The following is a 27,949-nucleotide window of genomic DNA, read 5'->3' as shown; positions in this document are numbered from 1 at the left end:
CCAGTCGTCGGATGCAGCGTCAATGGAAAGGCTGTCATCCTTTTCACCGTCGTCCCCTGACGCGCCGAACGAGATGAGACCCACCGCTCTGTAGGAGGGGTGCTGGTCCGCCTGCGTTGAAATGGACTGGCGGCGGGGAGTTCTCGGGTAGTGGTGAAGCACGTGGGGACTGGCCCGGCGTGACGTCACTGAAGTCCACGTGCTCTGGCGAAGGCCGAGCCCGGCCAGTCGTCGGATGCAGCGTCAATGGAAAGGCTGTCATCCTTTTCACCGTCGTCCCCTGACGCGCCGAATGAGACGAGACCCACCGCTCTGTTGGAGGGGTGCTGGTCCGCCTGTGTTGAAATGGACTGGCAACCGAGCTGCCTCGCTCATTGCTGTCTGCTGTGCAGCTGCAATGCGTTTTACATAAAGACTTCAATATTTCTCGAGAAACGGAGTTTTCCCATAGCGTAAGCTACTTACGCAATAGGAGAGACCTCTCGATAGGGAACTGAGACTTATTTGTCAACCATTTTCCTTGTGCGATTTAAACTTTGCAAGAGGTTCATCCTTTACAGGAGTTACATGAGCAGCAACTGACATTATGCACTCAGCAAAATCTGTGGGCGAGGTAAATTTAGTTTGACGTTCGACATTCGTTGGTTTCGCAGATGTAAGGGACCGTCTGAAAACTCCACTCACTACGCTAAATCATAGGAGATGTTCACTCATTCATTCAATTTACGTGCAAGCTATACATGAAAAAACAAACTGTAAAATACATTTTCACATTCCGAATGTTCTTATAACTCCCCAGAGGACAGACAGTCAGACATACTACAGGTGATATTATAAGGCTGTGGTAACTTCCCAGAGGATATATGAACTTACTACAGGTAAAATTATTACAGTATCATACATTATATAAGTACAGTAATCAATTATTTTAGAAAAAAACCCCACTAAAATTCACCAAAATGATATTTTCTCATTCTAAAGGTTGTAGTAACTTCCTATAGGATAGACAAACTTATTACAGTATCATCAATTATATAAGTACAGTAATCAATTATTTTATATAAAAAAAATTACTAAATTCACCAAAATTATATTTCCTAATTTTAAAGACTGTAGGTTTTTTATTTTTATTTTAGTGATTAAGTAGTAAGTCCCTCTATCCTCTAAAATTGATTACTGTATTTATATAATTGATCATATTTTAATAATCTCACCTGTAGTATTTCTGTCTTTCCTCTGGGAAGTTATAAGATTTTTTATTTATTTTTTCATGTATAACTTGCACGAAGGGGGGAGGGGTGTTCACTGTCCTTCTAGAGAATGTTAAGCGAGATATCTAGAATGTTAAATATCTGGACCTGTCTGCGATTCAAAATCGTGCAATGTGAAATATGCTTTGACCGAATACAACTGTAGCGTTGACCTACAGCCAATGAGAGAGATCAAGAAACAGTCACTGGAAGTTTCAGTGGGAGGAGTCATGATGTACCTGCAACAGAACATCCACTAATATGGCTGCGCAATCAAGAAAGTTAGTGGAACATTGGCAGGTGTTCTAGTTTTTTTTCCATTTGATGTTTCCTCTGAACTGTACCACAACTGGGTGGAGAAAGAGAAGACTTGGAGAGAAATTGCCAATTCTCTTGGACAGTCAGATAAACATATAGGTTGATTTTTAAGAAAGTGGTACTTTTTCATATTGTAACCCATAAAATATATGGTTACACACAACTAAAATGGACAGAAAACTATCAACGATGGTACAGTGCATCCGGAAAGTATTCACAGTGTTTCACTTTTTCCACATTTTGTTATGTTACAGCCTTATTCCAAAATTGATTAAATGTATTATTTTCCTACAAATTCTACAAACAATACCCCATTATGACAACGTGAAAGAAGTTTGTTTGAAATCTTTGCAAATTTATTAAAAAAAAAAACACATGTACATAAGTATTCACAGCCTTTGCTCAATACTTTGCTGAAGCACCTTTGGCACCAATTATAGCCTCAAGTCTTATTGTGTATGATGCTACAAGCTTGTCACACATATTTTTGGGCAGTTTCTCCCATTCTTCTTTGCAGGACCTCTCAAGCTCCATCAGGTTGGATGGAGAGCGTTGGTGCACAGCCATTTTCAGATCTCTCCAGAGATGTTCAATCAGGATCATGTCTGGGCTCTGGCTGGGCCACTCTAGGACATTCACAGAGTTGTCCCGTTGCCACTCCGTTGTTATCTTGGCTGTGTGCTTAGGGTCATTGTCCTGTTGGAAGATGAACCTTCACCCCAGTCTGAGGTCCAGAGCGCTCTGGAGCAGGTTTTCATCAAAGATGTCACTGTACATTGCTACATTCATCTTTCCCTCAATCCTGACTAGTCTCCCAGTTCCTGCCACTGAAAAACATCCCCACAGCATGATGCTGCCACCACCATGCTTCACTGTAGGGATGGTATTGGCCAGGTGATGAGCGGTGCCTGGTTTCCTCCAGACATGATGCTTGCCATTCAGGCCAAAGGTTTCATCAGACCAGAGAATTTTGTTTCTCATGGTCTGAGAGTCCTTCAGGTGCCTTTTGGCAAACTCCAGGTGGGCTATCATGTGCCTTTTACTGAGGAGTGGCTTCCCTCTGGCCACTCTACCATAAAGGCCTGATTGGTGGAGTGCTGCAGAGATGGTTGTTCTTCTGGAAGTTTCTCCTCTCTCCACAGAGAAACGCTGGAGCTCTGTCAGAGTAACCATCTGGTTCTTGGTCACCTCCCTGACTAAGGCCCTTCTCCCCCGATCTCTCAGTTTGGCTGGGCGGTCCGCTCTAGGAAGAGTTCTGGTGGTTCCAAACTTCCATTTACGGATGATGGAGGCCACTGTGCTCATTGGGACCTTCAAACATTTTCTGTACCCTTTCCCAGATCTGTGCCTCGATACAATCCTGTCTCGGAGGTCTACAGACAATTCCTTGGACTTCATGGCTTGGTTTGTGCACTGACATGCTCCGTTAACTGTGGGACCTTATATAGACAGGTGTGTTTCTTTCCAAATCATGTCCAATCAACTGAATTTACCACCGGTGGACTCCAATCAAGTTGTAGAAACATCTCAAGTGGAAACAGGATGATCAGTGGAAACAGGATGCACCTGATCTCAATTTTAAGTGTCATGGCAAAGGCTGTGAATACTTATGTACATTTGATTTGATTTGTTTAATTTTTATTTTGAATAAATTTGCAAAGATTTCAAACAAACTTCTTTCACATTGCCATTATGGGGTATTGTTTGTAGAATTGTGAGGAACATAATGAATTTAATCAATTTTGGAATAAGGCTGTAACATAACAAAATGTGGAAAAAGTGAAGCGCTGTGAATACTTTCCAGATACAATGTACACAAACATTTTTTAGCCTATATTTAAGATTTATCCATTTCAATTGAATAAAAAAATTACATCTAATTTAATTGAATAGTCTTGAAGAAAATGTGATTAATAAAACTTGCATTTTGTAAGATTTATCCATTTTGATTCTGCTGATGGTTGACACAGTCAACTATCAGATCCTTCTCTCCACCCTCTCTGCTCTGGGCATCAGAGGAACTGTGCTGCACTGGTTGACCTCCTATCTCTCAGATAGGTCCTTCAAGGTAGCCTGGAGAGGTGAGGTCTCCAAGCCACATCAGTTACTTACTGGGGTACCTCAGGGATCAGTGCTTGGGCCACTTCTCTTCTCCATATACACAACATCACTGGGACCCGTCATTCAGTCACATGGTTTCTCTTACTACTGCTACGCTGACGACACACAACTCTACTTGTCTTTTCAGCCCAACAACACCACAGTGACTACTCGAATCACTGCCTGTCTGGCAGACATCTCGGCATGGATGAAGGAACACCACCTGCAACTCAACCCAGCCAAGACCAAACTCCTTGTGTTGGGTTCAACTACAGTATAGCCTTCCAAAACGGTCAGAAATCTAGGGGTAACCATCGATAACAAGCTAAATTTCACAGACCACATCTCAAAGACTGCAAGATCATGTAGATTTACACTCTACAATATCAGGAAAATAAGACCTTTCCTCTCTGAAAATGCCACACAACTACTTGTTCAGTCACTAGACTGGACTACTGTAACGCTCTCATTGCAGGCCTTCCTGCATGTGCAATTAGACCTCTGCAAATGATCCAGAATGCAGCAGCACGTCTGGTCTTTAATGAACCAAAGAGAGCGCATGTTACACCACTCTTTGTCTCTCTCCACTGGCTGCTGGTTGATGCACGTATTAAATTGAAGGCTCTGATGCTGGCATACAAAGTTACTGGGTCTGCTCCAGCATACCTAATATCATTTATGCAGATCTACACTCCTGCCAGAAGGCTGCGGTCAGCTAAGGAACGTTGCCTTGTTTTACCAACACAAAGAGGCACCAAAACACTTTCCCGGACTCAGTTTCATCATACCACGTTGGTGGAAGACCTTCCCAACTCCATCCATGAAGCTGACTCACTCTCTGTATTCAGAAAACGGAAAAACTTTTCCAAGAGCACTTAACCAGTCACTTAAAAAAAAAAAATAATAATTCTTGTTGCACTTAAATCTGTTTTGAATGCTATTCTGATGCTAGTAAAACTTTTGTAGTATTTCACTTTTTGTACAAATGTCTCCTTAAGATGATTCGCTTATGTTTTCCTCTTTTGTAAGTCGCTTTGGATAAAAGCGTCTGCCAAATGAATAAATGTAAATGTTATACATTGTATTTAGTTAAAGATTAGGCAATTCAATTAGATGGAAGTGATTTATTCAATTGAAATGGATAAATGTGTATGTGGGACGGTGGGATAGAAATGTGCCATGGGATTTGTTTAATTGTAAAAAGTGTGCTGTGGCAGAAAAAAGTTTGGGAAACCCTGCTCTAAGGTGCGTTTGAGGGTGCTTGGCATGTATGTAGACTACATCCTAATCATTGTCGTGGAGTTTTTGGTGAAGTGAAAGCAACCAGCAGCACAACTGAAATTAAAAAACATTTATAGAAGCATGAATATAGTTTATTTGAAAGAAAATACACTGCACTAAACTTAAATAAAACAAGCAAAAAATGTCCCACAGTGTTTGTGCCAGTTAAGAGGTTCTAAATAAGCTATTTCAAAGTAGAAAATAAACATCAGTTGCTGATATGAACAGTCGTTAACTTCTAAATTCTTACCTTTATACTGCTTTCTTTTTTTCTGCTTGTCGTCTTTGTGCTACTTCCTGGCTTTTGCACTTGATAATTTGGTTCTTTTGACAGTCATTTTGTCCAAATATGATAAGGATCCGATTATAATAAAATCGCGTAGCGCTAGTGTTCAAAATATTGGTAGAGTCATAGTCGTCACGAGAGGGCGCACTTTCGAAAAACAAAATAAATAAATAAATAATTAAATAAATAAAATGGCAAATGTGTTTGACATTATCAGAAAATGTACTTAATTTGCTACAAAAACAAAAAAAAAAGGATCTTGGTGTCTCAAAATTATTTACATTAGTTGACAAATTGTGCCCTATAACTATTGGCCTATATCACTATATCAATTTAAACCCCCTTGGGGCCTTTTATCTCAAGTGAAGGAGCCTTTCACCCCATGTGTGGAATAAAAGGCTCCCTCACCACCTTTTTTTAAAACTGATTTAAATCGAAACAACCTTCGGTTATTATTTATTTTCACACAAATGATGTTGCTCCATCAATATTCATACAAATGACTACTATATCATGTTGATATCCTGTGCAACAATGCTGAATAAAAAGTATTCCATATGTGTGTGCACATACATATTATACATGCTATTTGTTACTCAAGGTGACACTGTTGTATCAGTGATTTACTTGATTTACATTTTACATTGCTATTTGATGAAGAAGCAAAGTGGAAATAAATTATAGCAAGTACAACAAATGAACAGTATGCAGTGTTGGGGAGTAACGGAATACATGTAATCGGATTTATGTTTTTTGATTACAATTTAAATCATCGGTAATTAGAATACAGTTACGTTCAAAAAGTATTTTGATTACTTTGCATTTTATTGTCATTTGTTTCATTTAATATTTAGTCCTTTCATATGGAAAACATTTATCCTTATAAATTATGCGATCCAAAGTCCATTTGAAAAGTGGTGAAACACTTTCTTATGATGTGTTACATTCATACGAGCAGACAGAAAAATAGAAATAAGTCTTGTGTAAATTGTCAGCTTTACGCTAGGCTAAAATGCTATTTCTAGCTGTTTTACATGCATGTTACCAGGCACGATCATATTTTTAAGAAAATTCACGTTGGATCATAATTAATTGTTTTATAGTAAGACCTTTGATATTAGGGGAAAAAAATCTTATTTTTGATAATAATTTTTGTATTGTTTTCCTATACAAATATCTAAAAATCTTTAAAAACAAATTCAATTTGATTAATCGTTTTTTAGAAACAACACTGCATAAGATATTTAGGTTTTTCAGAGAATTTATTTTTAACATATGTATTTTGTCTTACTGTACTGTACTTTTTATAGTCAAAACAAGTGAAAAAATCTACCAGTGCTGAAGTAATAATCCAAAGTATTTAGAATAGGTTACTTACCTTGAGTAATCTAATGGAATACATTTTAAATTATATTTTACAGCATGTATTCTGTGGATTACATTTGTAATTAATTTCAAAAGTAACCCTCCCAATCCTGACAGTATGGTATGGCTATTTACATTTGGGTGTACTTCTGAAATGATGCATGTTGTGTGTTTATTTAGACTTAATAAGTGCCTGTATAGAATATACACCCACCAAGCAGTTCATTAGGAACACCTGTACACCTATCACGTCGGGGTCACCACTTTGTAAGCCCGTTTATCGGTCCAATGGAGGTCTCCAATAATACGGGTGAAGGTCTCTGCGCGTTACTGTCTTTCCTTGTACGCAACACAACATGATTAAATGAAATACATTTTCTCTTATGTATTACCTCGTTATTTCATCTGACTCCATAAATGAAAAAGGTTTTAATGATATCTGAGCATCATTAAAAGTGAGCGAATGTTTGATTATTCCTTTAACTCATTTAATTATATTTTATCCATTTAGATTAGGAAACTATGTTGCTTTGAGGTCCTCGCGTGTTTTTCTCTACACTGCGGGTCTCACGATCACAAGCGGCCAGTATTGGATCATCAAACAGAGGTAATTGCTATATACCTGAGATCGGTCACATTCACGTTCACGCAATCAAAGATACTTCAGTATAGCCCCCATGGAATTGCATACACTTGAATTTAACTTAAACGTTTTCTTCAGTAGAGGTCACGGCCATTATTACAGATGTAAGTTGACCAACATAACTTCTCTTGTAATAGCTTTGGATTGGCCATGCGTGGTTTCCCCACGCACACTTATATGGAGAAACATTAAATTAAAACAGAGGTTAGACACCCGAATTTAAATTGGTCAAGCAGCATTTGCTGTTCTAAACGGAAATTCCCTTTTTGTCTTTGCAAACCAAGTACACTTTCAATTGATGCCAAATATTAGTCGTCACTAATCTGACGCAGACTTGCGGTAACATACGAATCGTTTAATCTGTTTGGGAAACACAATGTCAGAGTCAGGATAAAATCAAATGTTGACAATTTATTGACCATAATCAATCCATCAATTCCAATTAGACAGTGATAAGTCAAAGTTAGACATTTTATCAAAACATAAGAAATTCGAATTGCAATCACCTGACATAAATTACACACAGTAAACTGTGTGGGATCGTCTGACTACAGAGAACCATGAACAATGTGTCACATCTCCTTAAATACCCAAACCATGAACAAAGGGAATTTTGGGAGTGGTTAGGTTTGGAAGTCCTGGGGACATACCTCATTAACATACAAGCAGGGATGGGGACAGACCTCCAGAATTATAAAGCATTTGGCAAAGACCTTATAACTTTGTTGTCATTAAGTTTTACAAACCTGGGAATAAGAGCACTATACCAGACGCACGGAGACATTTTAAATGATTCCAAACATGTTACACTAGTTACATTATTTGTATACATCAGATATAGACTTTTGTTACATACAGATCTTAGGTGATTCTGAGCTGAAGGGGAATGGGTGAGGGGGAGAGAGGAGAGAATGGGACAGATGTAGAAGGGCAACAATGAGGTGTTAATTTGCAGTCTTCGCTCAGTGGGGTGTGGTGCCTCAGGAAGTGTTGCTAATTGCTAGAAAGTTAATTTGTTGATTTTTCTCAAAAATCATACATTTGCTCTTTGTCTTTGAATGCAAACACATTGGCACCCTGCCTTACAACCTACTTATTCATGTGATTTATATAATCTGTCAGCTCGAACCATTCTGGCTATTCTCCATTGACCTCTCTCATCAACAAGCCGTTTCCGTCCACAAAACTGCTGCTCACTTAATGTTTTTTATTTTTGGCACCATTCTGAGTAAACTCAATGACTGTTGTGCATGAAAATCCCAGGCGACCTGCAGTTACAGAAATACTCAAAACAGCCCATCTGGCACCAACAATCATGCCACGGTTGAAATCACTGAGATCACATTTTTCCCCATTCTGATGGTTGATATAAACATTAACTGAAGGTTCTGAACCATATCTGCATGATTTCATGCATTGCACTGCTGCCACATGATTGGCTGATTACATAATCACATGAATAAGTATGTGTACTGGTGTTCCTAATAAAGTGCTCGTTGAGCATATAGCTTATGTGATATGTGTAGCTCAATATGTGTTTTACAGCAAGTTGTATCTCATAAAATTTCAGTGTAAGTAATGAATTCAGTTCTAGATTTGTCCTCATTTGTTGCATCATCTCTGATATAAAAAAATTAAAAATAAAACATCAAAATATTTTAGAATTTATTCTATTCCATTATTTTCTAATTGTCTTGAAAATGCTTTGAAAATTTGATACTATCTGGGCATTTTGTAGATCCATTTCTGATAGATATAAATGCCGGGTCTCTAAAGACCCTGGTTTGTAATGATGTTTGGTGAAATACCCATGCATTTACGGGTTAAATTAAATAAAAATGAATTGTCAATAATTGCATGCTGCCTTTTGTCCTGGCAGTTGTCATTCAGTTCTTCACCCTTTTGCTCTTTCAGGAAGAACGTGAGAGGTCCTGAAGATGAGTTCTCATCAATATCCACGTCCACGACTCCCATCTGGACTGGGACATGGACAAACACCAGGCCGTAACACTATAGGACTTCCAGGAAGTCAAAAGAACACTGGTAGGAGTCGTTGCCGTTTCATTAATGTATCACAGATTAAGGCAACTACAAGCTATTAGTTGTTGAAACATTTTTAATTTAGATGCTAGCTCTAGACTCTTGAGTCGTCAATTCATTTTCTAGTATTTACATATCATCGAACGCTTATCATAGAACATTATCCAGCGTGACTTCATAACTTTTCAAATAGGACATGAAGACTCTAATCATGCTCCACGTGACATGTTGTCCAGCGGAACTGTAGCGTTCAAAGATGACAAGCAGGAGACCGTAGTGGTACGACCCTACCCCCAACCCCACAGTCATCCCCTACCCTATGGAAAAGCCCTGACTCTGCCCCCTTCACTCCTTCAGCACCTCCCTGCCCAGCAAAGCACGCCTGTCTCTGTGTCGGCAGCACCGTCCCACATCCATCAGGGTCTTTCCCTAGCCTTCACTGAGGGTCATCTAAAGGTACATTTCATCTTTAGCTAGTGCCTTCAGTATTTTTGTATTTTGTTTGTTTTATTTTTTATCAACTTCTCAATTTTAGTATATATCACAAAGAGAAAAAACAAACAAACAAATATGAGGTCTTCCAAAGGAATCAGCAACCATGTGGTACAGGCAGACTGATACAATAGAGAGAAACATTTAAAGGAGTTCTAGTCAGTGTCAATTTCTTGTGTGTTGCAATCCCATTTCCTCCAGTATTTTTCTCCTTCTGTAACCGAAGGGAGAAAGTAATTTTTTCCATGGAGCAAATTTGATTAACGATACCATAAAAAAGTCCATATCGGTTTCTCTTGAGCCAACATTTAGTGACCACTTTTTTTACAAGCAACCAAAAAGATATTCAGGAGTTAATTGTAACATTTGCATATACCTTCCGGAGTAACCCCAAGAAACATATATAGTGGAAAACGACTCATCTACGTTGACGCCTAAGATCCTGGACATTAATTGTCCCACCATTACACAAAAAGGTTGGCTATGTGGACATAACCAAAAAATGTGGGCTGAGTCAACTTGAAACAAACCACACTCTCTCCAGAAAGGGTGCTGAATCCCAGTGAACTTAGATTTCTGCTTTGGCGTTATAAAAAATCTAATTAAACTCTTCTAACCAAAATCCTTCCAGGTCAGTGAGTGAGTAGTGGAACACAGAGTTTCCCAAGCATGGAACCATAATTCCTCTGGTATTTCCATCCTTATGTCTTTTTCCCATCACTGTTTAACATAGTCAATTGAATTTGTATTCATTGAGGAGATAGCATTGTATAATTTGCCTATTACCCCTTTGATATTTTCACCCATATATACACCTATACAAATCTGAGTCAGTTTTGAAAAAGTTTCAAACTTTTTTGGAACTTCTGATCTCAGTCCAGAAAAAATGGCGTACCTGTAGATACCTATAAAAATCCTGTCTATTGAGATCAAAATTCTGAAAAGGTTCTGAAAGCAATCCAGATCCCCATTTACTGTACTTTTACAAAGGGCAGTAATGCCATGTGAGGTCCAGGCCCTGTATCTGTGATCATGAAGAGCTGGAGCAAAGTGTGGATCATAAGCCAGAATCTACCCACAGTTTAACAGATTGACCCACACATTGATTCTGTAATTGATATATTTCCTTTGCCCAGTCTAAACAACCCAGAACCGACTTAATTTTGCTTCATAGATTGTACAACACCACAGTACTAGTGGTCTTAACTGTGTGGCTAAATATGAATCAATCAAGCACGGTAATGCCATGCCTCCCCTCACTCTCGGTAGATGCAGGGTTGAGTATCTTACTCGAGGTCTGCTGTTATTCCATATAAATCTGGAAATATTTTTGTCCCAATCTCTAAATTGTTTACAAGAGACCTCGACTGGCTGTGCAGTGCTAAGCTAGTGCCTTCAGTTTATACTGCTGAGCCCCTTCAGGGACCCACGTAAGGGAAAACCTGAAAATATCAGGGAGGTCAGTTGTCTTCCCTGTAAATTTGTTTGCAGAAGACAGATTTAGGCAAATGTACAAAGAGAAGTACAGATGTCCTTGCATCTCTCTTCTGTTTAATATAGTCTGCTCTAAAGACAACACCAGGCCATCTCACTTTCCCCCCAAAGGTGCCCGGTCATATCACTGCTACCTTGGAGACTACGCAGGCATCCGGTATACCTGTAGCAACCATCAGTGGTCAGCAGGTTGGTGGTAGTTTTTTTATGAGATAAATTTTAGTCAGGGCTGGGTGATATAGCAAAAAAAATCTCAATACTTGATACGTTTGATATAAAAGTATATCATGATATTTATATATTTCTTCTTAATTGGTGTAAAACCTTTTCAATCAGAGGAACCATAATTTCAACCAAATAGCCATTATTACCAAGTAGATTCAGATATTTAATGTAAGTACTAAACTACAGGAAAATCTAGTGAAAATAATCCAAATGAAATAAGTGAAAAATAATCAAGGTATGTTTTCCACACAGTTTTATACAAAAACAGTAAAAAAAAGTTCACAATATTCATAAATATACAACAATACATGGAATTAAAACTTTTTTATTTTTACCTCAAAACATTGTAATACATGTAATTTTTAACAAAACATTGTAATACATGTAAAATGCCATGTGAATGTGTCATGAAAAATACCACGTGGAGAATTTCATACATTTTCATTTGAGTATTGACATAAACAAATTCTTGTATCAGATTTTTGAATCAAACAGTTTGAGTGATTATTACACAACTCTCTGGAATACTTTATTCTGATTGGTCAGTGGTGCCATCTAGCTGTCTGATATTGCTCAGTATAAACCACACATCCACGTATCAGACCGCACATCCTGTGCGACTCCTCTTTACTCGCGATCACTACAAGTAAGCTGATTAAATAATTTCAACTAATTTATGTTTCATGTCCATTTAGTTATTTTATTTATTTGGCAAGTAGTCTTGTAATAAGCTGGAAATGAGCAATCTGAAAGTCTTTAATTAAAAAATAAACACCAACAGAACTCCGATGCAAACCGCTGGTGGAATTTAGCTCAAGCAATTTCTTTTCTTTCTTACATAATTTCAACCCAAATCAATATTTTATGTCCATTTATTTATTTATTTATTTATGTATTTATGTGGCAAGTAGTCTTGTAATAGGCTGGATAATGAGGAGTCAGGCATTCAGTTTCACAAAACAAACACAAACAGTCGCTGTTGAGCGAGTTCTTTCTTACGTAATTACATAATTTTAACGCAAATCTATATGTTATGTCCATATAGTTTGTATTTATTGAAGTTTAAATGAAAACATCTCTTTCTTAATGCTCATGAATTGTGAAACAAGAAGGGATGTGGAAACTAGTCTAATGATGCATTCTTTAGGTAAATTAGTGGCCAAATAAAAAGTGCATTAAAATCACTGCATTATTCACAATGTTGCTAGCAAAATTATTGTGAAGAGATCTTGAATAATTTATTTAGTTTCTGTTTTATTTTGCTCCTTAGTAACTGGTTATCAACTGCTTTTATTTCAGCAAACTTAACATTGAAATAATTGTATGAACATAAAAAGATTCAACAGCTAAGACATAAACTGAAAAAGTTTCACAGACAAGTGACTAACAGAAATGGAATAATGTGTCCCTGAACAAAAGTAACGGTCAGTATCTGGTGTGGCCACCAGCTGCATTAAGATGTTTCCCCACACTTCCACCAAGGCACTTGCAAGTTCCCAGACATTTCTGGGGGGAATGGCCCTAGCCCTCACCCTCCACCCACTGATCCAACAGGTCCCAGACGTGCTCAATCTGATTGAGATCCGGCTTGAGATCAGGGTGTCTTCCCTGTAACGCACAACATTGAGATTGCCTGCAATGACAACAAGCTCAGTCAGATGATGCTTTGACACAAGTCAAGTCAAGTCAATTTTATTTGTATAGCGCCTTTCACAACATATCAGTATTAACAGACGATAAAACTGTAATGTCTATAAAGTCGATTAATCATCATTGTGTAATTTAGATAAAATACGATTTTTAATAGTGTTTAAAAATAATTAAATGATAATTGTATTAATAACCCCACTGCCCCAGACCATGACAGACCCTCCATCTCCAAATCGATCCCACTCCAGAGTACAGGCCTTGGTGTAACGCTCATTCCTTCAAAGAAAAATGCGAGTCCGACCATCTCCTCTGGTGAGACAAAACCGCGACTCGTCAGTGAAGAACGACTCGGTTACTAACGTAACCTCGGTTCCCTGAGAGGAGGGAACGACTATTGCTTAAGTAGCTTACGCTATGGGAAAACTCAGTTTCTCGAGAAATATTGAAGTCTTTATGTAAAACGCATTGCAGCTGCACAGCAGACAGTGATGAGCGAGGCAGCTCGGTCATTGGCTGTGCTGCGGCAACTGCTCGAACCAGTGACGGGCGACTTAGAACGCTGCGACCAATGAGGGCGCTGGCCCGCGATTCGCAAGCCAGAGCCTGCTGAAATTAGCATATGAGGGCTATATAATGAGCGTCCCGTCACGCCAGTTCTTTTAGGTTCAATCGACTGAAGCTTAACTGACCAAGCACAGACACGGCAGCTTACGCAATAGTCGCTCCTCCTCTCAGGGAACCTAGGTTACGTTAGTAACCGAAGTCGCTCCCTATCGAGAGGTCTCTCCTATTGCGTAAGTAGCTTACGCTTATGGGAACACCATGTAAAATGCCGTGCGTGCTGACTTCGCCTATAAAGCCAGAGGCAGGTGCCTGAGCCTTAAAGCAAAGTGATATTCCACGAGCCGCCAGCGGCGAGCTATATAGTGGGGTATGACAGGGCTCTTGCCTTCAAGGTGGGGCGCTCCTTGTACAAACACAAGCACATATCTCATGTACTGAGCTTTTGTGTACTGGTACACATAATAAACCCTCTAAGTCGGTCAGAGACGGACCTTATAAGGGAGGAGATGATGCCCAGCATATACATACTCCAGTTCATTCCACAGTCAGACTGATAGAATGTTGGAATGCAGTGAGGGGACCTGTAGGTTATAAAACCTGATAAATGTCGGCGCAGGCCCAGCCTGCCACCGCACAAATATCTTCAATGGGTATCCCACTCGACCATGCCCACAAGGAGGCCATGCTCCTCGTAGAGTGAGCTCTGACACCTAAGGGGCATTGAAGGCCCTTGGCTCCATAAGCTAGCGCTATAGCATCCACTATCCAGCCGATATTCGTTGCTTTGAGACAGCTGAAACCCTTAGTTCGGCCGCCAAAGCATACGAATAATTGTTCCGCCTGTCTGAACAGGGCAGAACGTTCCAAATATACTCTTAGCGCCCTGACCGGCAGAGTAAATTTGCATCACCTTCGCCTGCTGAGGACGATAGGCTGCCAGAGATATCACCTGTGCTCTGAAGGGTGTAGAGAGCACCTTAGGAATATACCCGTGCTTTGGCCTAAGGACAACTCTGCAGTCGTTAGGTCCAAATTCCAGGCAAGCAGCGCTTGATGACAGCGCTGCAGGTCGCCCACTCTTTTAACTGAAGCGAAGTGCCAGCAAGAGCGTGGTTTTGAGCGAGAGCTGCTTGAGGTGCACGGTTCGGAGAGGTTCGAACAGGGCACCTTTGAGTGCGCCCAGGACCGTGGGCCAGGTCCCAGATCGGCACTGAAGGTGGGCGAGGAGGGTTCATCCTCCTAGCCTCTTAGGAAACGAACGATCAGATCGTTTTTTCCTAATGAATGTCCTTTATCAGGATTGTGTGACGCCGCTATGGCAGCCACATAGACTTTGAGCGTGGAGGGTGTGCGGCCCGCCTCCAGCAGCTCCTGCAAAAAGGCGAGTACACTTGGTATCTCGCGACGCTTTGGGGTTCAAGATCTTGGTATCACACCAGTCACTGAACACTTTCCACTTTTGGGCATACAAGCCCAGAGGGGGCTCGCTACTCAGTAATGGTTTTCAGAACTCCACTGGGGAGGTTCTCGGAACCCGCTGAGGGGCCATGCATGGAGGGCCCACAGATCGGGGCGGGGATGAAGAATCATCCCGCTGGCCTGTCCGAGGAGGTCTTGCCTCAGCGGAATAGGCCATGGGGCAGATTGCATCATCTGTACCAGCTCTGGAAACCACGTCTGGTTTTTCCAGAGTGGGGCTACCAGGAGCACTGCACATTTCACCTCCCTGATCCGACTGATGACCTGAGGCAGCATCGCGATCGGGGGAAAGCATACAAGGGGCAGCTCGGCCAAACTTGGGCGAGCGCGTCCGTGCTTTTTGAGAAGAAGAGAGGGCAGTGCGTGTTTTCCTTGGAGGTGAAGAGGTCGACCTCTGCCTCGCCAAAGGTTCGCCATAACCACTGAACCGTCAGAGGGTGGAGAGACCATTCTCCTGGGAGAACTTTGTCTCTGGATAGCATGTCCGCTCCTTGGTTCAGGACGCCTGGCACGTGCGCTGCCCTTAGCGAGCGCAGGTGGTGTTGTGACCATAGGATGAGCTCCTGGCCATAGAGTGCAGGAGCTCGACCTGAGTCCACCTTGGTGATTTATATACTAAACTACCGGCCATGTTGTCCTTTCGACCAGGACGTGTTCGTTTTGCAGGTACGGAAGCAGGGCTCTGTGAGCCAAGGCGACTGCTTTCATTTCCAGACAGTTTATGTGTAGGCGCTTTTCCGGTTTGACCAAAAGCCGAAACAGGCCTGCCCTCGTAAAGGGCCCCCCATCCTATTTTGGAGGCATCTGTCGTGATCATTTTCCTCCGCGTATTCACGCCCAGACTCACGCCGGTTTGATACCAGTTTATGGCTTTCCAGGGCGTCAGGGCTTTTATACAGCCGTGATTCGCTCTGATCAAAAAGTGGCCCGAGCGCCACGCGTGAGTGGGGACACGGCTCTTGAGCCAGCGCTGGAGAGGACGCATGTGCAACAATCCTAGCTGGAGTACAGCTGATGCCGAGGCCATGAGACTGAGCATTCTCTGAAATCGTTTGACGGGGGCGTGCTGCCCGTTCTGAACGATGTTGCAAGGCGTCGAATAGAGAGCGCGCGCTCTGATGAGAGGTGCGCTGTCATCTGCACTGAGTCTAGCACTATTCCCAGAAAATAAATATTCTGGCTGGGGGATAGCACGCTCTTTGCAAAATTTATTCTCAGACCCAGGCATTGTAAATGGCTGATAGTCCAAGATCTGTGTGTCATTAACTGAACCTCTGATTGTGCTATGATTAGCCAATCGTCGAGGTAATTCAGTATTCGCACTCCCCGCTGTCTCAGGGGAAAGTGCCTCGTCCATACATTTCGTGAATGTACGGGGGCCAGTGATAGGTCGAATGGTAGTACTGTGTACTGGTATGACTGTCCCTCAAAGCTTAATCTCAGAAAGGGCCTGTGGTGAGGCGCTATCGGGATGTGAAAGTAAGCGCCTTTCAAATCCACTGATAGAAACCAATCCCCGGGCTGAACTTGCGCGAGGATATGTTTGGTTGTTAACATTCTGAACGAGCAAATCATTAAAGCTTTGTTCAGATGTCTGAGATCCAGGATGGGGCGAAGGCCACCGTCCTTTTCCGGGACGAGAAAATAACGGCTGTAAAAACCTGCCTCGCTCAAAGAGGGAGGAACAGTTTCTATAGCGCCCTTCTCTATCAGTTTGAGCACCTCGGTGCGTAGAACATGTGACACATCTTTCCTCACTTTCGTCTCGACCACCGCTGAAAAGCGGGGTGTCTGCGAGCGAATTGAAGTATCCGTGTTTTATTATGTTCAAAACCCATTTCGGCATGTCAGGGATTTTTTCCCAGGCTTCTGCTCGCACAGATATGGGCTGAATGCCGGCTGGGGGCGTGTCGCAGTGACTGGGCCCCGCCGGCAAATCGCTTTGTGCTAACACAGAATCTACGGCTCTCAGAGGCGCAGGTGCGCGCTGAGCAGCCGTATTGAGTGCCGAGTGCAGAGGTGCGTGTGAGAGTACAGGCACATGCGCTATTTCCGAAATGCTCACAGCATGAGTCGGAGAGGTGCTTGAAACTGTATGAACAGTGTTTTGAAGTGGGGGTGCATTCATCATTATGGGCACGCCGCCACATTCATAAAGCTTTCCGCATTTAGCGGGAGTTTCTTAGCTCGCGCATTGCATCTGTGATGTTTGCGGCATAGCTGTTTGAAACTGTGTGGGTAGCTGTGTGTAGGGGTGCGTGCAATACGGCAGGCACACACGCTACACTTATAGCACTTCCCGCTTTTACTGGGGAAGTGTTTATAACTGTGGGAACAGTGCTTGTGTGTAGTGGTGCATACATGACAATAGGCACACAAACTACATTTTTGAGACATCTAGCCTGAGCTGGGGAGGTGTTTGGCACTGTTTGGACAGTATTGATATGTGGGAATGCGACTTTAGTGTGGACATGTGAACCCTTAGTGACACAGGCAGAAAATGACTCTTTTGGTGATTTCTGTGTGTCGCCGTGAAAACGGCGTTTGATTGCAGGTGAGCGAGTTTTATGACTGGCCCATTGACTGCTGTATAGACATTTCCAGCCGCCTGTAAGGGGACTGGGTAATGTTTTAAATGTTTGCAAGGGAGCGGTCCGGCATTTGCGAGAGGCGTACTCCCTCTCTTTCTTCCTGCTGCTAGGAAGACTTACGAGGCTCTGTGTTCAGGGTGATTCTGGGTCGAGGGCCTCGTTGCTCCTGCGGCTTTCTTCGGCCAGCGGAATGCGAGCGGCGTCGAGCATCCTTTTCAGGTCTGCTCTTCGGCTGGGAGACGGGCGGCTCTGCCCTGGCTCGCTGCTGCTGCTGGGGTGGTTTTTGAGATGGAGCGCTTAGGCAGGAAGTGATGCATAGCTTGCGAATCCTTCTGCGCCTCAGTGAAGCGCTCCGTGAAATCTCTCACCGTAGGTCCGAACAGGCCGCTCGGAGTGACAGGTGCGTCAAGGAAGGGTGCCTTATCCGCGTCCTTCATCTCCGTTAGCATTAGCCACAGGTGGCCCTCAAGGACGATCAAATTAGCCATGGCCCGGCCAATGGATTGGGCGGTGGCCTTTGTGGCTCGCAGAGCTACGTCCGTAGCACTGCGCAGGTCCTTAAAAGCGTCGGGTTCAGGTCCAGACTCGTCCACAGAGCGGAGAAGTTTGGCCTGAAACACTTGTAGAACCGCCATCGAATGCAGCGCTGACGCAGCTTGACCAGCGGCGGCGTATGCGTGACCGGTGAGAGCTGATGTGGTTCTGCACGGCTTCGATGGGTGAGAAGCTCTGGCCTTCCATCCAGCGGTGGAGGGTGGGCATAGATGGTTGGCCACAGTCTCCTCTAGGGGCGGAGTTGCCTCGTAGCCTCTTTCTCTCGCGCCGTCCACTGAGGAGAGCGAAGAAGAGAAAGAAGGCTTTAGGAGTCTAACAGAACGGACATTGCAATTTATTGCCCTGGCCACATCTGCAGTCCTCATGCCTCCATGTAGCATGCCTAAGGCATGTCCCCGCAGATGAGCAGGGACCCTGGGTATCTTTCTTTTGAGTCAGTAGAAAGGTCTCTTTAGTGTCCTAAGTTTTTATAACTGTGACCTTAATTGACTACCATCTGTAAGCTGTTGGTGTCTTAATGAATGTTCCACAGGTGCATGTTCATTAATTGATTATGGTTCATTGAACAAGCATGGAAAACCTTGTTTAAACACTTGACAATAAAGATCTGCAAAGTTATTTGGATTTTAACAAAATTATCTTTAATATACAGTGTCCTAAAAAAGGGACAGTTCTTTTTTTGCTGCGTTTATAAGCTGTTCTTATATCAGTAAGACTGTGAATCTTGGTTTGGTTTTAAAAAGGATGTTTTATGTGTCACAAAAAGGGTCAAACTGGTAACCTACATCATCTGACCAATGTTCAGATCATCCGCAGTGGAGCTCCTGCACTGCAGATTGGATCCTCTGCGACACCTCAGCATCCCTTCACCTCTCATTTACCCAGAGGTGAGTTTACCAGAGATCTCTGCCTGGTATGTTTTACAGTAATAGTGACAGCGCACTGAGTGGTTTTGTTATCTTGTCACAGGAGCTGCTGCTGCTGCTGTAATGTCAAGTTCCAAAGGAACTACAGTGCTGAGACCAGCAGCTGGTCTGAGCTCTGCCACAGGCCAGCCTTCTGTCCAGCACATTATTCACCAACCAATTCAGGTACAGCTTATCATATTTAAGGCACACAGCCTGATGAAATGCTTACTTAACTGATAGACATCTCATGTATTACAGTCCCGGCCCATAGTAACTACCTCTACAGCAGTGCTGCCTACAGTAGTGCCAGTGACTGCCACCAGACCTCAGTCTCCGGTTATCACCACAGTGGCTGCCCACTCTGGAGACATGTTACATGGGTAAGACAAATGCACTTTGGATCTACAAAAGCATATGCACTGATTTTATTTGAATTATCCTAAAGTAAGATAAAACTGTCTGATTTAATCTTTCTGGATTCTAGTCACACAGCACTGACAATCCACCCTTCCCAAGGGACACTAAGTATCCAAAGACCTCCACCCACATGGGACACACCCACACGGATCAACCTGCCCCCCCACCCAGCCATTGCTGCTCAGAAAGCCCTGCCTCACTCTGTTGCACAGGTTTAATTTTGATTATCTTAAAGCTGACGTTTTTTTATTTCGAAGCTGATAGCATCACCAAACGGAATTGCAAAAATAACCAATGTTTTTGATTAGATTCTCGAACCCCCCTACCCCAATGGTTGTACTAGCAGATAGTCCTGCTCAACACTCACACCATTAGTTGGCCAATTTTGCTGTGTTAGGCTGGACAAGCAATTCAAACAAACAAAGGAATGTATTGATAGCGCCACGGTGTTACAAATTTAGGTGAAATCAATATACAAATATAGTTGTGTCTGTATATTAATCTTGGATATGAGATAATTTTAAAGTGAAATACATTTTATGCTTCAGCTTTCTTTTGGAAATATTTTAAAATGTAAGTTTAAATGGCATGCAAGGAAAAAACTCCTTTTTTTGATTCTCACTCTTGTAGAAGCCCATTTTCAGCACTGTGACACCTGTTGCTGCAGCAACTGTTGCTCCAATTCAGGCTACTAACACGTCACCATCACCCACTACAACAGGTATGTATATGTGTATATATGTGTGTGTGTGTGTGTGTGTGTGTGTGTGTGTGATAGATAGTATATATATATATATATATATATATATATATATATATATATATATATATATATATATATATATATATTACACCTGTGATTCAGAATGCAGATTATGTTAATTCCCAGGGTGTTTTGCGATGCATCAATATAACAATGAAAACTCAGTTTTTACATTGTGTATGACGTTTACAATCAATTATAATTGTTAGAAGAATATCAAAATGTATTACCCATTCATTTCTCATCCAAAATACAGTTCTTTATGTTATAACTCTTATAAATGTCACCAGAATTGTAGATTAAAACCAAATTTTGACCAAATGTCCAATTTTATGATGCATTGCATCGTTTACTAAAGAATGTAATCAAATTGAAATTTTTGGGCAAATATTTACATGCCTTATTTGAAAATCCTTTTCAGGCTCCATGCCCCACACACAAGTATCCAGTAGCAACATTGTCACTATGACGGTGGCCTCCCACTCCTCCCATGCCACAGCAGTGACCACATCCACCATCCCTGTGGGTAAGGAAGGAGAAATGTAGTACTAATAACCAATCTCTTATTGACCAGATTTGTTAGACATTGCGACATTCAATGTAATGTGAAAAAAAAAAAATACAAATAATAATGTTTATTGGTCTACAAAATGATTTAGTCAATTTACCCATTTTGTTTTAAAGATTACTCATAATTACAACATAAGCAGATTTTAATTAGCAGGTGAATAACCTTCTGGACCTACTAAGCTACAGTATTTATTGGTTTTAAACTATAACATTTTACAAGCAAAATGTGGTCAATAAAATTCCAAAGGTTTGAATGTCTCAGACACAATGTTTAAATAAATGTATTTTTATGAGCAGATTTCCAGGAACACATTTTGCTTGTGAAATGTTAAAGAATGTCTGTTGCTCTTGTCTCTTTTAGCTAAAGTGGTCCCGCAGCCCATCACACACACATCACCACGCATACAGTCTGAATACCCTGGAGAGAGGGGCAACCTCATCCCTATTTCTGGTCATCGCTCCTCTCCCAACCCCATCTCCATGGAGAACCGCACTGACAACAGGTAAATATTAGACTATTGACCCTTTTCACAGGCTTTATACATTTCCGCCATAATTTAGCATTGCAAATGTAACAATCGTTTTATATTTAAACTTTTTTTTTAAACATGTAGAATAATTTTTTTACTCCACTGCATTTATGGGGTTTCAGTGACAGAGTTGACAGTAAATTTGGCTTTTCTCTCTCTTTTGTTTTACATCTTTTAGAAAGTTGTGGAAGCGTAATGGTGGATTTTCTGTTGTTTGATTCCACATTTCAAACCCAGAATTGTTAAAAGGACCTATTGATGAGAACAAGCTTTCTTTACATTCACCCAAAAATGAAACTCAATCCTTTACTCAACCTCATGCCATCCCAAATGTGTATTACATTCTTTCTTTTGCAGAACACAACCAAAGATTTTTAGAAGAATATCTCCTGTTTTTAGATTCATACAATGCAAGTGAATGGTGACCAAAATGTTTAAGCTCCAAAAAGGACATAAAGACAGCCAAAAAGTAATATTTAAGACTCAAGTGGTTTAATCCATGTCTTCAGAAGCGATATGATAAGTGTGAAATGATAAACAGGTCAATATTTAAGTACTTTATTTTTACTATAAATCTCCCATTTTTTGTTTTTTGCCGATTTGCATTTGTGCATATCGCCACCTGGGCAGGGAGGTTAATTTAAATGAAAAAAGGACTTCCATATTAATTTGTTTCTCACTACACCTATCATATCGCTTTTAAAGATATACAGTAGATTTAACCACATATTTTCAGAAGTGATATGATAGGTGTAGTGAGAAACAAAGTACTTTTTTAATATAAATATTCTTCCCTCCCGAGTATGTGGCAATATGCATGAATAATGCAAATTGCCAAGGAGAAAAGAAGAAGAATATGAAAGTGAATATGGAGGTTTATAGTAAAAAAGGGCTTAAATATTGATCTGTTTCTCACCCACACCTATCATATCGCTTCTGAAGACATGAATTTAACCACTGAAGTTGTGTGGATTATTTTAATGCTGACTTTATGTGCTTTTGGACATTCAAAGTTCTGGTCACCATTCACTTGTATGATCCTACAGAGCTGAGAAATTGTTCTTAAAATCTTTGTGTTCTGCAGAAGAAAGAAATTCATACACCTAGAATAGCATGAGGGTGAGTAAATGATGAAATAATTTTTGTTTTAGGTTGAACCATCCCTTTTAATGTGTTTTAAGTGTGTGCAGTAAATTGGCTATTTGTTATAATCCATCGGATCTTTTTAGATTACTTTGTAGATCAGGTGCGTGATTAAATTTGGGTAACTATTAGCCTTTTTGGCCTGCTGTTTATGTGATGTTTTATGGTCCTCCACAGACAATCTGTTCCAGTGCAGTTCCAGTATTTCCTGCCCACCTACCCATCAGCACCGTACCCTCTGACCCACACTTACACCCCCATCACCAGCTCTATGTCGTCAATACGCCCATATCCAGGTAATACTGGTGCTTAATCAATGTCAAATTAATTAATGTTAAATAAAGCTAAACAATTTTCCGGAACAGTGCAGTGCTTGATTTTGAGGTTTCTGTAGTTCTAGGTAACTGTTACAAGTGTGTGTTGTACAAATGTAAAATCAAATTTAAAAGCTATCTGCATAGCTCAGTGCAACTTTATTTACCAGTATATAATAATGGCTTTACATTGCACATTGTATGTTTGTTTTGTGGACACAGGAACACCTCAAGCCCCCAGTGCAGCCATGCCTGCCCAAACTGGTGTAGGAGTTGCATCTACAGTTCATCTGAATTCTATGCAGCTGATGACAGTGGACCGCATCGCCCAGATAAACACCCAAAATATCCAACCAGCTGCCATGGCAGCACAGGGCATCCAGCCCACACCCATCCCGGCACAGGGCCTGCATACGTCTGCCCAGATCACCACCCCGAGCATTCAGCCTATACCAGTCAACCAACAAAAACCCCAGACCGAGTCCAAGGCCTCAGGTGAGGAGCCTAAGATAAGCTCTTTATTTTACTTTAAGGTACACCTCTTCATGCCAAACATTCTCCTTAGAAGTCAATACACATTGTATTTATTGTACGTTTGCTGTGACATCCTTTTGACAACATTTTGTTGTCAGATGCCATTGTAATATCACTTGGTAATGGTAACATGTATTGGTACGAATATAAGTTGTTAATAAGTTTTCATTTCATATTTTTTTCTTACACTTGCTCTTTAAATGAGATGAAAGTGGTATCTCAGAATTATGTATTTGAGATTGTTTAATTATATGAACACTTATAATTCAAGTATTGTGTTAAAAATACATATACTGTATACAATTATAATATAATATAAAATTATATCGTTTTATCCCCAAAGAAATGAATAGTAGTTTTAAAATCAGTGTAGAGCATGTTTCTGTTTTCAATAATGCTTTTGCGTGATGTTGCATCCTTGCTAATTGGTGACAGTACAGCGTATGTCCAAGATGTCTGCTATATTGGACAGCGAATATTAACGAGTTCTCCTTTAACCTCAGTCTTTATTTAAAGTAAAAATGTATTTTTGATGAGTGCCTTTGTGTTCTTTTTGTACAGTTGTGCTGGCCGATGGTTCCACACTAGTGGCTAACACTATCAGCAACCCATTCAACAACAATCAGCCTGCCACCACTGTGACACAGACACACAATCAGAGTGCCAATTCTGGAGCCCCCTCACTTGTAACTTCCCCTCGACCTAGCATTCTGCGCAAGAAACCTGCCAATGAAGGGTAAACATGAAAAACCCTTTGGTTTCATGATCTTGGCTTTATTAGTTGACTGTCAGTGGTTGTCTAATTAAGAAATACACATTTTCACTCTGAAATCAAAAGCAAAAAACCATTAAAGGGATTGTTCTTTTAAATGCCATTCCATACCTGTATGGTATAAAGGTATGCCATGGAAGACTTTCTCCCATGAAACACAAATGGGTATGTTGGGCAGAATGTTAGAGACTGATGGTCTCAGTCACCATTCACTTTACTGCATCTTTTTTCCAAACAATGAAAATGAATGGAGGATTAGTGCCTAACATCTGCTTTCGTGTTCCATGGATAATTAATTACATTTTCCCTCCAACAAAATTCTCATCACTGTATAACTAAATCTTATAATCTGGGTGGAAATTCTTAATGAGCATAGATTTATTCTTGTATCACAAAAAGCATCATCATGTGTACTTACAATTGTACTTTAAAAATCCATGTTACTATTAATGTAATGTATCCTCTTTTTTTTTTTTTTTTTTTTTTTTTTTATTATTGCATCATAGAAGGCAACTATTGACAATTGGATTGGGGGTTGGGCTTTATTGTTGTTCAAAATAGAGTAATATTAATGGTCTTAAATATAAGCTTTTTTCTTTACGTAAAATAAAAAAAATATATTTTGATTTTGGGATAAAAAAATGACCCAGAACTTTCTTGACAGTTTTCATGAGATTCACTTGTAAACTTTTTTTTCTTCCGATAGTGTGCCATTATTTGAACAATTCTTATTACAAAAACGTGTTGACATTCACAAGACTGATTTAATGTGGCTTGTTGTTTTATTAAAGCGTGGCTGTTAGGAAGAACCTGATCCCAGGTCAGCTCAGTGAGTCTACAACCCCCAGAATTGATGGAGCCATCAGGAGTACATCAGCATCACCTCGCCCTGTAGGGTACGAAATAATCTGATATGACAAAATCAACAGGTTTAATTCAGCTATCCTAGAATGTGTAGGATCACTTTGGTCTTTAATTGCAGCTCAACTTTGTAAACACACAATCTCTAAATTCATTGGCAGAGTGAAGCCCAAACCTGACATTCTCATGAGTCTCGCTCCATCGGTTACTGCGGCAGTTGAATCTATTCCTATTCAGGGCGATGAACAGCAACCACAACACCTGGCGCCACCTCCCTCTCAGCTTGCCTCACAACCTCTCCTCTCCCTTTTGGCTTCAGCCACGCCTCCCTCTCAGCCCACCCCTGCTATCTCAGCCCTACCTGCTGCCATGGCAGTCACCTTGCCAGTGCCCTCTATGGCCAATGTAGTGGCCCCACCCACACAGCCAGCAGTCAGTACCACATCAGCATGTGGTATCAGCTGCACCCTCCCCGAGATGAATATTAAGCAAGAGGAGGAGCCTATCGATACTGCAAAACCAGGTAGGAACTTTGTGCAAACGTCAGTCGATAAATCACCCAGACCAACTTAGCTGATTAACATACGTGTTAGTGCCCCCTTGTGTCAGTTGGTGGAACTTACAGCCAAATCTGTTTATTTAGTTGAAAATAATTGTATCAGTTCACTGTGCACAATTTCCCTTTATATGTGTTTTTGAGTAAATAATACAAACATTTTATAAGCCACTGATCAATGTAAAACTGATATTGAAAAACCCGTTATTGGTGACCGCTATTTTAGACACTTTTGCTAATGCTATATTCTGTATAAATCAAACGTGAAAAAGATAAAAATTGCATAGAAAACCATTTCCATTTACAAAATCCCACTCGTTACATACTTATGAGATATGAATATAATGAGCCAAAAGTATCTAGTGGCTCATGCATTTTAACCGATTAATGCATCTATTTCACCTCATTCCCCATCAGTGGCATCAGGGCCCAACAGCGATGCACAGATGTTAGCAGTACATGCTAAAGACATCACCCTAGGAGCCTCGCCCAGGAAGAAGCCCCGGAAGCAGCAACACGTCATCTCCACTGAAGAGAGTGAGATGATGGAGACCAACAGCACAGATGAGGAGAAGTTCCCATCCAAACCCCTCAGCCAGCGTGCAATGAAACGCAAGTCCCCTCCCAAAGAATACATTGGTGGGTTCTGATTCAATACTGTTTAGCCGTTTATTTTTTTTATTCTATGTTTTTTCAGAATCTGAATATTATTTAAGAAGATACCGAAATGTTCTTGATTCTTAAGTCAGATAAGGTCACTAATAGGTCAGCCATTCTCAGAAATTGTTGAATGTATTAAGCTTTTTTGAAACCTTTGTTTTTGTTACTATTTAAAAAGTTGTAACAATTTACAACCAAATTAATTTGGAAGCTTATCCACTGACTTACTAATCATTACCTTTAACTGGTTTTACCCTTAACCTACATTTTATTTGTTTGGGAAAGTTAAAAACACTGCCCTCTGCCTGTGCAAGAAACTCTTTGCTCATTGTGTAATGGCAACAATTGAATGGATGCCAGGTGTAATAACAAAGCCTGTCCATGGCAATCATCTTGGCCTTGGTTCTGGGAATGACGAACAACTGTAGTTACTCTATAGGTAGCAATAGTGGGATTAACTATACAGTTTTAAGTTTCTCTCACAAGTTGTGTAATATGATTTGATATAAATAGATTTTATTGTCTCTATACAACAAAAGGAGTGTTGTAGGTTACACGCAATCTGCACAGCTAATCTCAGCAAACATTGAGTCATCAATCACATAGTTCATAAAATAGTAATGTAAGTAAGATACCCTGACCTCTAATGCCCGGTTTGAGCATCAGTTTATCTGTTCCCACTTGTGCAGATGAGGAGGGAGTTCGGTATGTTCCCATCCGAGTTCGACCTCCGATCACTCTGCTACGACACTACCGCAACCCCTGGAAGGCGGCGTACCACCACTTTCAGAGATACAGCGACATCCGTGTCAAGGGTCTGTATAGGCATATCAGACAGCATCTTATCATTTTCCATTTAGCAATAATACAATAATGTAGTCTGCTGTCAGTCATTCACTAAGACCTGCTTGTGTTATCCAATCAGAGGACAAGAAGGGCACCCTGCAGGATGTGGCTAATCAGAAGGGAGTGGTGTGCAGAGCCCAGGGCTGGAAAATTCACCTCTGTGCTGCTCAGCTCATGCAGCTGGTGAGACATCCTCTGTGTGAGGCCTTATTTGTCATCAAACATAGGGCTTGTTATTGATCCAGATTTCCCAAGCTCTCGATTTGATGTCAATTCAAATGGGTGTATTTTACTTATAATGTAAATTTTGCTTATATTTGAAAGAAATTCTCTTCCAGCTAATGTTTTTAATTTAAGGGGAACTTCTAACTAGGTACATTATGAAAATATAAATTTTACTAGTTATATTTTGTTCGTTTTTCATCATTATGGTCACATTTTAGCTTTTTAAAAATGAACAAACCCTTGTATTCCATCAATAAATATGATGTTATATTGCATATATATAATTCTATTACATGTTTTTGTTTACGTGCATAATTTGTACTATTTACAGGTATTTACATAGATTTGTTGAACACATCCTAAAAACTATACTATCTCTTTAAGAAAACCAGCTCTTTTTTAATGAGCGCATGTTAATGAGAGAGGACTGGATTGGCTATACATCATACATGCTATGCATGGTTAGAATTAAATGTAAAAATCAACAACTGACTGTAAAGAACAGAAAGTGTATTAA

At 40.7% G+C, this 27,949-nt stretch overlaps 1 protein-coding gene across 4 annotated transcripts in view; it reads left to right on the top strand.

Moving 5' to 3' along the window:
- Positions 1–27,949, top strand: part of LOC127645199 (histone deacetylase complex subunit SAP130-like) — a 40,671-nt gene that overhangs the window by 10,440 nt on the left and 2,282 nt on the right. Inside the window, exons 2-20 of one of the 4 annotated variants that reach the window (XM_052128736.1) lie at positions 7,112–7,207; positions 9,158–9,286; positions 9,477–9,739; positions 11,336–11,458; positions 19,100–19,220; positions 19,303–19,424; positions 19,500–19,621; positions 19,726–19,870; positions 20,289–20,379; positions 20,843–20,947; positions 21,353–21,494; positions 22,842–22,960; positions 23,201–23,473; positions 24,074–24,248; positions 25,076–25,180; positions 25,307–25,668; positions 26,119–26,340; positions 27,051–27,176; positions 27,287–27,390. In XM_052128736.1, coding sequence (XP_051984696.1) covers positions 9,181–9,286; positions 9,477–9,739; positions 11,336–11,458; positions 19,100–19,220; positions 19,303–19,424; positions 19,500–19,621; positions 19,726–19,870; positions 20,289–20,379; positions 20,843–20,947; positions 21,353–21,494; positions 22,842–22,960; positions 23,201–23,473; positions 24,074–24,248; positions 25,076–25,180; positions 25,307–25,668; positions 26,119–26,340; positions 27,051–27,176; positions 27,287–27,390 — 2,826 coding nt within the window. In that variant the 5' untranslated portion in view covers positions 7,112–7,207; positions 9,158–9,180. The remainder of the gene's footprint in view (positions 1–7,111; positions 7,208–9,157; positions 9,287–9,476; positions 9,740–11,335; positions 11,459–19,099; positions 19,221–19,302; positions 19,425–19,499; positions 19,622–19,725; positions 19,871–20,288; positions 20,380–20,842; positions 20,948–21,352; positions 21,495–22,841; positions 22,961–23,200; positions 23,474–24,073; positions 24,249–25,075; positions 25,181–25,306; positions 25,669–26,118; positions 26,341–27,050; positions 27,177–27,286; positions 27,391–27,949) is intronic. The other 3 variants (XM_052128738.1, XM_052128737.1, XM_052128739.1) reach the window with 3 other exon arrangements.

This window comes from Xyrauchen texanus, chromosome 6, assembly GCF_025860055.1.
Source record: "Xyrauchen texanus isolate HMW12.3.18 chromosome 6, RBS_HiC_50CHRs, whole genome shotgun sequence".
Lineage (NCBI taxonomy): Eukaryota > Metazoa > Chordata > Actinopteri > Cypriniformes > Catostomidae > Xyrauchen > Xyrauchen texanus.
The sequence above is the reverse complement of the archived record's forward strand: the minus strand, read 5'-3'. Positions and strand labels throughout refer to the sequence as shown.